At 57.4% G+C, this 11,237-nt stretch overlaps 1 protein-coding gene across 1 annotated transcript in view; it reads left to right on the top strand.

Moving 5' to 3' along the window:
* Window positions 1-946: 946 nt before the first annotated feature.
* SLC9A3R2 (solute carrier family 9, subfamily A (NHE3, cation proton antiporter 3), member 3 regulator 2) overlaps window positions 947-11,237 on the top strand; it is a 27,457-nt gene continuing 17,166 nt past the window's right edge. The window contains exons 1-2 of the mRNA XM_010016874.1: window positions 947-1,087; window positions 3,051-3,323. Coding sequence (XP_010015176.1) covers window positions 947-1,087; window positions 3,051-3,323 — 414 coding nt within the window. The remainder of the gene's footprint in view (window positions 1,088-3,050; window positions 3,324-11,237) is intronic.

Raw genomic sequence — 11,237 nt, 5'->3', positions numbered from 1 at the left:
TGTCTTGAATGTGATTTCAAAACCCTTGAAGGAGGATTCCTGTCTTTGATCCATCTGGGCAGAAAGGGCTGTGTTCCTGCGAGGAGCTGCGTCGTACTGGAAGCCATCAGGACTCCCTGCTGAAGTTGAGATGCTGGGATGGGCGATAGCGGAGCGGAGGCAGCCAGCTGAGCCTTTGAAACGTGCAGGGCTCTTCCACAGGCCGGAGAAATGGGAGAAATTCTCCTGCCTTCCATTTCTGCTGGTGGAGGCAGGATGGAGCCCTGGCAATCCAGAGCAGTGAATGAGATGGAGTGTGTCCACTCCATCCAGGGTGTTGTGGATCTTGCGGCTGTGTTCCTGCTGTGATGGCACCAGTGAGTGTACAAGTGGGGAGCAGCCCACTCTGGGATGCTTTGGGATCATCCTTCCTCCTGCATCAATACGGCAAGAACCTCTTCCCCACAAAGATAGATACCCAGCACTGATGGACTGTGGGAAGGGCGATGCCGTGGGAGGTCAGACATTGGCTCCTGCTGATGGGATAGAGCAGCCAGTTTGTTGTGGCCTCTCCTGAGGTCCCCAGCCTTGACTAAGTAACTAAGCCTCTCCATGTGCCTCTGGAGCTGTGGTGGGACAGAGCCTGCAGCAAACAAGGCCTTGCTGTTTGGGTGTAACTGTGTTTCGAGCTGAAGCTGGCAGCATTTGTGTCTTTGTTCTCTGTGTTTTCCTGGCCTTACCCAAAGAGCGAAGGCAGAACGTGTTCTCAGGGTGTTTCACGTCTTGGATGCAAAACTGCATCCTGGCTCCTTGGTTCCTTGTCCAGGCGGGCAGAGCAGTGTGGGCATGCCAGTGGTCCCCTGCCGTGCCCAGAGTGGGGATCACCTCCGGATCCCCACTGTGGTGCATGAGCCCAGGCATCTCCTTCAGAGCAGGAGGGATGAACGGAGCTGCTCCCGATGGCACCATGAGCCTCCTTCCTGGGCAGATGTTGCCCGATGGGGGTGGAAGGACCCAGGACGGCTCGGCCGGGCTGGTGCTGGTGTCTCCAGGGGTGAAAGCCTGGGTGGAGCTGCGGAAATCATGCGGCCGGACCGGGGCTGAGAAGGTCCCGAGGCGCCGGATGCGCAGGGGAGGCTGCGCTGTCCTCAGAGGAGCTGCGGACTCAAGGCTGTGACCATGGCTCGGAAGCGGGTAGGGCGCCCTGCTGCTGCTTTGCCTGCCACCTCGCTGCTCTGTCCCCACAGCAGCTTGCTTGGGGAGCTTGTCACCAGGAGCCCCTTCTGCTCATCCGCTCTCAGGGCTGGGGGATGCTTGCTCCATTACTGCACTTGCTGTTGGGGACCTTGGCACCGTGCTGCACCCCAGCAGGTTGGGTCCTTCTGTGGTCCCTCTGTGTTTCCCTGTGCTCTGCAGGACCCTGCTCCTTGCCAGTGATTAATTGTGCTGTCTTAATGCCTGTAGCACCCAAACTGCAGGGTCTGGGTGTGGGACTTGGCATCTTTCTCCTATACCTTCCCCGTTGGCATTGCCCATCTGCATCTCCTGCCACCGCTGCACTCTGGCTGCCTGCTCCTGGGTCCCCTTTGGGAGACGTGGCCTTGCCCAGGTGCTGCTTTGCTGGTATCAGCAGCACCGTTTGATATCTCATGTAAATAGATCTGAAAGGGAGCAGATGGATTTTCTGGGGCTTGCTGGAATAGCACCCTTCAGGCTGGTTACGGATGGGAGCCCTGGGCACGCTGCCGCGGCGCATGGAGACAGGCTGCAGCCTGCAGCAGATTGCTTGGTCTGGGACAAGCAGCCTTGTCTGCAGTCCATAAATTTCTTGTTGGTTGTGTGTGTTTTTGTCTCACTCGCGGGTACCGGCTCTGTTGACCTTGAATGGAGCTTGCAGGGAGTAAATAAATGCTGGCTAATTGCACATTAGGCTCCTTTGTTGCTTCTAACCTTGGCAGTTGTCTGGCCAGTGTGACCTAGATCAGAGCAGGAGCCCTGTGAGGAAGCCCAGTGCTGCTCTGGGGGGTTCCCAGCACTCCTGGGGCGGGGGGTGGGGGTGTCATGGCTCTGTGGTCTTCAGGGTCACCCCATGGCTGTGGAACAGCATTGCCAGTGATACCTCTCCTCCTCCTCCAGGTGAAGGCCTGTGCAGGGAGCTGGAGCTGGTTTCCCTTTACCCTGCTCCTGTTTGTGCCCTGGATGTGCCCTGCTTCCATCACAGCCCGCCCTGCTGTGATTTCCCCCCTTGTCCGGCTGGGATAGCCTCCTCCCGGCTCTTCCCACCGTGCTGACACCGTGAGCTCCTTTCAGAGCCTCTGCCAGTCACTGATCCCTCCTGGAGCCAGGCAGCGGCAGGACAATGGTCCCCATTCAGCTCTGTGTGGAGCTGGATCTCAGCAGGGATGGGCCCATCTCCTGCTCCCTGCACCAGCTTCTCTTATCTCTGCTGGCCCCCAGCACAGAGCGGGGATGAATGGGGAGATCAGGTTCTTTCTTTCATAAATCCACCCTGGGTGGATTTTGGCCAATACACCAGCGTGGTGGGGAGCACCCAGCCACCAAACGCACACACGGGTGCTTGGTGCCTCCCTGTGCACCCCACCTCTCTGCCCTGCCCTGGGTATAGGGCAAGAAAGACACCCCAGATGAAGGCAATGAGGGTGTGCAAGGTGGCTTGCTTGGTGGGACAGGTTGTGTTTTCCCTCTAAGGGACAAAAGCAGGCAGCAGGGTTTCTGGTGCTCCAAAGGCAGTGAAGCAGCCTCTGTGGAAGCCCCTGATCTTGGGTGGTGAGATCAGCTGCCCTAGGCATAGCTGCCCTGTGGGTTGCAGGGCATGGGGTGGAAAGAGCCATCTCCATCACCCAGGACTGCAGACCTCCCTCTTGGGCTTCCCCTAAAGCTGCGGTCCCCCTTCTCCCCCATCACCAATGGCTGGGAGTGACAGTGAACTTGTACCCTGCAGCAGGACTAAAGCTGCAGGAGAGTGTGGGGCAGTTGGTGGTCCTTGGGTCCAGCTCCTGCTGCCCCAACAGGTCCCTGGCTTTCAGCTCAGTTGTTCCCCTCCTCTCCAGGTTGTGCAGCGCATCAAAGCCGTGGAGACAGAGACCCGCTTGCTCGTGGTGGACAAGGAGACGGACGAGTACCTGTGCAGCCTGCGCCTGACGTGCACGGAGGACATGGTGCACAGCGGGATCCTGCTCAACTCCAGCGTATCTCCCTCCAAGTCAGTGGGCAGCGACAACGGGGAGGTGTGGAAGCCGCAGCGGGGGCCGAGCGGGGGCACACTCAACGGGGACAGCCTCCAGCGCCACTCGCACAGCTTCTCCTCGCACGGCAGCAGGAAGGTGAGGGTGAGGTGGGGAATGGGTGCAGACACCCTGGGGGCACATCCCTCTGCTTCCCATTGGGAAATACCTTCTGGAGGTGGCTGTTGGCTATGGGGATCCCGCTGTGTCCTGGAGCAGCGGGTGAGCAGCACCCCCTTGGGCTCATTTGTTCTTGCTCAGTGTTGGCTGCTGGAGCTGTGCTGGTCTTTTGTCCCTGTGTCTCTCAAGGGTCTCCAGGAGCTGCTGGGGTGTCATCAGCCCTGGGGTGAGTGACCCCATGGTGCCTCAGCTAAGGTTGTGTCCTAGCCTGGGTCTTGTCCACCGTGGGGACAGGCTGCATGGACCGGGGGTGAGATGAAGCTGAACCTCCTGAATGAGCTTCTCTCCCCTGTTACATGCAGGAGGGAGGGAACATCTGGGACGAATGTATTCTCAGCTTTTTTGCTTAAATAGGGAGGAAATTAGCTCTTTTTCAAGTGGCCAGGGCCTGGACTGCGATTCTGCAGTGAAGTGCCTTTTATTGGTAAACTCCTTTCCAAAAAGGAAAGAATTTGGGGTGGAAAAGGTCCAGTTTCCATGGCTGCCTCGCCGTTGGGGCTGTGCTGGAGACAGCGCAGCCTCGCACTCAGCAGATAACATTGGAGCACTGCACTCCTTGGGGAGGACGTGCCACAAGCTGTTGTGAGGCTGACAGTGACTCCAGCACCTCTGCAGCACTATCCCCTTCTATGTCCCTGCTCTGCAGCCATCCTGCCCTGCTGGGCAGGGAGCAAAGATGCTTGACAGCCGCCTCCATCACGGAGCTGCCATAAGCGCACTCCTCCTCCTCTTCCTCCTCCTCCCTGTGGAGCTGCAGTGCCTGGTTGGCCTCTGTTCCCCCACCTCAGAAGCGGGTGGTGGCTGGATGCTGGCCCAGAACTTGCTGGTGGGAGGTGGGAAAGTTGGGAAAGCTTCATGTCCTCAGGAGCTCCCAATGGAGAAGCAGCTGAAGACATTCCCTGTGCGGATAAGAGGCGATGCTGGCATGAGGCACATGCGTCGCCGGTGATGAGGAGGTTTCACCCCTGGTCCTTCCCTCTGGAGCTGTTTGGCATCTTGCAGAGGAGGATCCCCCTTCCCTGGGCTGGCTGGGGCAGGGTTGGAGGCACTGTTTGTTTACCTACTGCATGATTTAAAGGTCCATATGATGGTGATGGGGGTCAGTGCAGTAGGGTTCTGGTTGCCCCCAGGATGGTCAGTGGGAGAGGAGCTGTTCTGGGCAGGGCTGGGGATGGCATTCCAAGCTGGGGATTTCCTATCCTGTCTCTGTTTCATTTGCTGGTTCCAATCCAACAGCGAGTGCTGACGGGAAGTCAGGCAAGGGGAACAGGACAGTCCTTTCCGGCCTTTGGGTCTCGGCTCCTCCAAGGAGAGGGTGGGACAGGGAAAGGAGGGAGACGTGCCTGAGCTTCAGAGGGGCTGGGGCACTTGATGCTCATTGTGCTGGAGCTGGTCTTTGGTGGAGCCTGAGCCTGACAAAGGGGGATGGACTCTGGGGTGATGCCCCCAGTGTGGGGCTGGGGACAGGGCAGTGCAGAGGCTCAGGTCAATGGCTGGTTTGCTCCTGACTTCACAGGTCATAGCTCTCTGTAGAGCAGGGTGCTGCAGGCTTTCCTGGCCAAGGTCACTTCTCCATTCTAGGGCTGTGAGTGACCCTGGTATGAGGGTTTCAAGGGGGTAAGACCTGCCCCAGGCTCTCAGTCTGGGTGATGCGGTGCTCCAGCTATACCCCATACAGCTGGAGGCCAGGGGAGTGATGGTGGGCCCAGTTCCTGCAGTGCTCAGCGCTCCAGCACCGTGTCCTCCCCTGGGATAGCTCTAACCTGACCCTTATCCTGCAGGTCACAGGCACTGGGACGAGCAGTTCCAAGCCTGGGGGGCTGTTTGGGGGGTTTCTGTCCCTGCTCTGGGGCTGTGTCAGCTGGAATCCACTCTGAGATTTGCCCCCAGCCACATTTGGGGCTTTTGAGGCTGTTTAGTGAAGGAGAAGAGCAGCTCCCTTCCCCCTGCAGGCCCGTGGGAGCCGGTGCTGATGCTCGGGGCTGCTCCGAGGGAGCAGCATTTGTTTATGTAAAGCTGCAGTTTTCCTTGATTTGAGGCCGGGTTGTTCAGTGCAGCCCGAAGCAAGGAGTGACTGAGACAAAGGGGAGGGAAATTGGCACCCGGGGTGGGAGGTGGTGCAGGGTGGGGATGGCCAGCATGGCCCCCAGCGTTGTTCCGCATGGGGAGGTCAATGTGCGCCCCTGGCTGAGACCTGGGATCCAGGAGCCAGGGTAATGCCACGAATGATTTGGGATGTATTTAAATCCTGCTGCTGGCAGCAGGGCTGCACCCACAGCAGTGCTGCCATCCCCAGCACCCTGGGGACTTGTGACCATGGTGGCACTGGGAGCAGGGTCTGCTTTGCCCCATCCCACATTGCTGCATGTGGAGGGGTTTGACATGCTGCATCTCATGGGAGTGGAAGCCACAGGGCACATGTTCCCTGTCCCACCAGGCTGCTTTCTGCTTTCCCCAGGGCTCTGGCTCTATCCTGGCTGGATGCTTTGGAGGTGTTAGGAGCTGCTCTGGGTTGTGTTGAGTGCTGGGTGCCTGGTTGTGAGCTGCTTTTATTGCAAAGGTGCCTTTGCAGGGGGAGCTGGTGGTGGCTGTTATGGAATGCCTGGGCTAACTGCATGGAAAAGGCAGCGTGCTGCAGGGCTGGTGCTGAGCTGTGCTGCCTGGGAGTGAGACACTGGCACAGGGTGCCCAGAGGAGCTGTGTCTGCCCCATCCCTGGCAGTGTTCAAGGCCAGGCTGGACACAGGGGCTTGGAGCAACCTGCTCTAGTGGAAGGTGTCCCTGCCCGTGGCAGGGGTTGGAGCTGGAGGAGCTTTAAGGTCCCTTCCAACCCAAACCAGTCTATGTCCTTGGGACTTGCTGCCTCACAGCCTCCTCCAGGTGTGTTTGTAGGAGAAACAACAACCATAAAGCCACTGAGACACGTTCGCAGTGATGCAGTTCCCCCCCATCACTGCTCTGGTCCCAGCAGGGCTGTAGGGGGTGGGTGTGCAAAGGGACCTTTGCATTGGAAAACAAACCCACATCTTGTAGCTGCCAGATTCAAGCAGCGTGTTGGACCTGGGAATTTTAATGGAGGGGAATTAGGAGCCGGTTGTTAATTGGTCTCTGCCTGGGGAGGGACAGTGTCACCTGAGCACTGCTGCTGGCAAAAGCTGCGTGGCAGGAGCTGGTGTGCCTTGGGACAGAGGCGTCGGGCTCCGGAGGAGGATGGATGGGTGCCTGGGTGCCTGTTGGGACCTGTAGGTGTGTGGCAGCACTGACATCGAGGCAGTAAATATTTACACTCGTGTTTGGGTCAGGAATAAGAGCTTTTTGTGCTGATTTGCAACATCCTGAGGCGGCAGCTTTCTGCCATAGCGCTGGAAGGGGAATAACTCGGGACAGATGTTTTGGGAGAACTTTGCCAACTCAGTTGAGGCCCAAAATTTAGGGCTTGTAGAATAACCACAAAGATGTAATAAACCCGCCATGAGCAGAAATGTCTGCAGTAATTATGTGATTAAAAGAAAAATACCAAAAACTAAAGGGCATGGCTTCAATTAAAGCACTTCCCTGCAGCATCCTGCACTCCCCAGCCCTGGCTCCAACCTGGACCTCTGTGCAGGCAGAGCTTGGGGAAACCCATGGAGCTGTGCCCGTGTCCCTGCAGCATTCCCTGCCCTTCCCACTGCAGCTCGTTAGGTGGGTGCTGCCAGCCTTGCCTTTGGGATCAGTGCCTTGATTTGGTCCCAACGGCAGCGGTGGAGCTGTGGGGAAGCCTCGGCCCCATGTGGGCACTGACCCTGCTGCATTATTGATGGTGCTGGGCTCCCGGCATCGTGTGTCACGGGGCAGAGTCAGTGCTGGTGCTGCGGGTGGGCTCAGGAGCAGCTCCAGCTCCAGCAGTGTGGGGATGGAGGTTGGGGCATGGAGAGGAGAAGGCTCCAGGGAGACCTCAGAGCAGCTCGCGGGGCCTAGAGGGGCTATAAGAAGCCTGGAGAGGGGCTTTGGACAAGGGATGGAGGGACAGGACAAGGGGAATGGCTTTAACCTGCCAGAGGGGAGACTGAGATGAGCTCTTGGGCAGAAGCTCTTCCCTGTGAGGGTGCTGAGGTGCTGGCACAGGGTGCCCAGAGAAGCTGTGGCTGCCCCATCCCTGGCAGTGTTCAAGGGCAGGTTGGACACAGGGGCTTGGAGCAACCTGCTCTAGTGGAAGGTGTCCCTGCCCGGGGCAGGGGTTGGAGCTGGAGGAGCTTTAAGGTCCCTTCCAACACAAACCAGTCTGGGGTTGTGTGACTTTGTCCTGTCACCCAAAGCACCCCAGAGCTATGGGATGAAGGGAGGGCAGCAGCTCTCCTGCCCGGGCTCAGTGTGGGCAGCGGGTCCATGGAGGAGCTCACTGGGGGTTATTTCAGTGCCGGGGCAGTGCAGGAAGCCCCTCCCGGGGAGGGGAGCATCCACCCCGTGCAGAGACTTCCTCTGCTGTGATATTTTTAGTGAAACACAAAGCGAGTGGAAGGGAGCGGGAGGCAGGAGGCAGATTAGCATCAGCAGGAGCGGTGCCCTGCCAAGGGCCTTTGTTCCTGGGGCCACACGCTCTCAAGGGACACATGGTCCTGTGGGGGGACATTGGGGTCACCCCTGGTACCCTGCACCTCCCTGCGAGGGGGTAAAGAGTGTGTGGGGTGTTTGCATCCCAGCCTGTTGCCTGGATGCGGAGTGGTCGTGGTGCTGACACCAGGAGATGCTGCTTGTGGTCCAGCCATTGATGCTTCCTTCTGCATCCTTGAGTAATCCAAAACTTTCCCTCAAAATGATTGGAAAACTGGTATTAAATGGGAGGCATTGGGAATGCAGCTTGCTCCGGCACAGCCAGCCCCGGCCCTCTCCTCTGCTCGCGGGGATGCGCTCGGGCAGCTTGCTTTAATAACAGCCCCATTGCAAGTGGCTCCTCGCCAGCTCTTTAATGGCTCCGTTCAATAGGAAAAGTATTAAATGGTTTCAAACAAATTAAAACTCATCTGGCAGCACCAGGGCTTTCTGCGTGTGCCCTGGCACCAGCACAGAGCCTCTGCTGGGGCTCTGCTCCGTCCCTTGGAGCCCCTCAGTGCTGATGGGCCTTGCGGTCCTCTCATAGTGGAGGGAACCCTAAAACAATATTGGGTTTGCTTATTTCTTTTGGATTCTCTGTTTATTCCCAAGGCCCAGATGAGTTGTGGAGGAGGGGACGCACCGCACGCTTCCAGCTGCCTATCCAGGCCTGTCCCTGGTGCCGCTGTGGAGCGTGGCTGGATAAAGCATCTCCAGGAGCTTGACCCTGGTCCTGGTGGTGATGCTGCAGGTGTGGGTGAATCCCAGCTCCTCCTGCCTTGGGACTGCTCGCACCCAAGGGAGAAGGTGCTGGTGTTAAGACATTGCTTGTGGGGAATGGAAACACATGGAGCAAAGGTGCCATGTGAATGCTGACTTGCAGCATTCCTGTGCCGAGGGGGACCAGCTGCTGGCCAGATACACCCAACTCCCTAATGAAGTTTTAAAGTGCTCCTTTCAATCCATAAGGCAACATCCCTTTACTGCTTGCAGCCCCAGCAGCGTGTGAGTGCAATGTGATGGCTGTGCATTGCCTCTCTGCGCTTCATTCCTGCCCTTTGGGCTGGGAGACAGGCTGTGACGTGGAGTGATTTACACAGCACTATAAGAGAACTCGGTGTATAAATTGAGGTCTAAATCGAGCTGGTTTTGGCTCTGTGTCCTTGGTCTATCTCTAGTTACTGAGATTTTACAGGTGGTGTTCTTGGGAGACTCCAGATTGGGGTATGAGAGAGAGAAAATTAAACTCCTAATCAGCCAAGGGTTTCTCCAGATCCACGGCTCTCTATAAAGAAGGAATTAAACCCCAAGTTGTTGACATAATTACTCCTGGCAAGATGCGTATCGTGGTTTAATTTCATTACAGCTTTTGCTTGGACTCCCGAGTGTTTTGGTCCTGCTGCTGCGTGTGTCTAAACCATAACCAGGCTTGGAGCTGCGTTTTGTTGGCTGAATGTGTCTCTTTTCCCACTAAAGTGTTGCAAGAGTTTGTTACTGGGTAAAATAAGCTGGTGGCAGATGTCTGTTAGGGATGAGTCTGGGAAAGCCAAATTGAAAGTAGCTTTATGAGCAAGGAGAAGGTAAGAAGGACCATTCCCAGTGGGTACTGGGGCTGCTTTGCAGGCATCTTGGGCTCTGCCTTTCCCTTGGTGGGGTCTCCAGCCCCAGCACTGATCCATCCCGTGTGGTGGAGAAGGGATTGGGGCTGGGAGCAGCAGCGTGTTGGTGTCTGGATGTGATCCTGGGTCCCTCCATCACTGTCTGTAAACTCTGTTCAGTGCATGGATGCAGCAGGACTCCCAGTGGTGGTATGGGATTAAAACCTTTTAGGGACTCACAGGGACTAATCCTATTAAAGAAGAGCGGCACAAAGGGTGGTGGGAGAGCTAATCCCTCCATTCCTGCCTTGGTGGGCTGGGCTTCCACCCCAGGGATGGGGCTGTACCTGGACCAACATCCCCTGGCGTGGGATGCTGTGCCATGGGGCTTGTCTCCAGTGCCTCTTCCCAAGCCCCAACAGCTCCAGCCTTGCTGTGTCCACAGCCGGTGCCGGGCTGGCTCACTCATGCTGGGTTAGCAGTCCCTCCTGAGCAGCCAAAGGCCATCCCAGGTAAATCAGTTAATTCCGGCCCTGGGGTTGTTCATGCTTAGCAGGATTTAATTAAGGCAAGCCCTAATTAGTTCTAAGCGGGGTGAATAGTCTGCTTTGCCTGGAAGGGTTCCCTGCTCTTGTCTGGCAGCTGCTAATGAGCGCAGGGCTCCCATTGACTGAGTCTGAGTCCCAGGTACCTGGGATGGGATACATGGAACCCCACATTGTCCTGGAGAGGTGCTTGGGACAGCCTGAACATGGGGGTCAAAATCGCCTCGTGCCGCTTCTTGAGGCGGGTGCTGGGTTCTGCTGGGTACCTGCATCTCTCTTTTGGTTCTGCAAGCACCGTTCTGGGGCTCTTCCTGCTTTCCCTGTGGCTTCCTGGTCCTCCTCAGCCCTATCCATGGGCTCAGAGGCTGCTCAGAGCCCCACGGGCAGCACCGGTGTGTGCCGGGCACTGCGCACCCGCCTTCACCCGGGTTTATCAGCAGGAGCAGCCGGAGCCTGGCGCTGCCTCCGGGGTTATCACAGGAGATCCTCCCGTGCTGGGAACACACTTTGTCCTGGACCACCCGCCTTTGGCAGAGCTGCCTCCACACCTCCTTATCTGCCCCGGCATGGAGGGGCTGCCCTGGCTGCAGATAAGCACTAGCCCTGGGAGCAGTGTCCAGCTCCCTGTGACACTTGGCAAGTGAGGAGCATCTTCTGTGGTCCTGTCCTTGCTCAGGAGCTGGGTTTAAAACATGTCTTTTCTGGAGCTGAGCATCGTGGTGGAATGAGCTGAGTGAACAATGATGTTCCCCGATTGCATCAGGTCTCAGTCTGATCCCGTGTTTTCCAGCAGTGTTGTGGGATAGGGCTGGTTTTGCAACGGGAGGATGAAGGAGGATTGAATTGTGGAGGGAGCTTAAGGAGAGCCCCAGGCAGAGCTGAGAGCTTTGTGTGCTGTGTCCAGCGCAGCTCGATGGGCAGATCTAGTGCACAAGCTTTGAGCTGTGGCTTTTGGGACTGGTGTCATGCCGATGGCTGGGACCGAGGCCCCTCAGTCCTGCTTTCTGGCAGCTTGCACCCCTGGCTGTTTTATTGCAGGATTCTCCAGCACAAACGGCCTCACATCGGGTTAACCCCAGCGTGGGTGCCACAGCGCTGCCTTTACTTTCACTCTGAGGA

Source organism: Nestor notabilis, unplaced genomic scaffold, assembly GCF_000696875.1.
Source record: "Nestor notabilis isolate BGI_N333 unplaced genomic scaffold, ASM69687v1 scaffold14286, whole genome shotgun sequence".
Classification (NCBI taxonomy): Eukaryota; Metazoa; Chordata; class Aves; order Psittaciformes; family Psittacidae; genus Nestor; species Nestor notabilis.
This window is presented reverse-complemented; position numbering and strand designations above follow the sequence as displayed.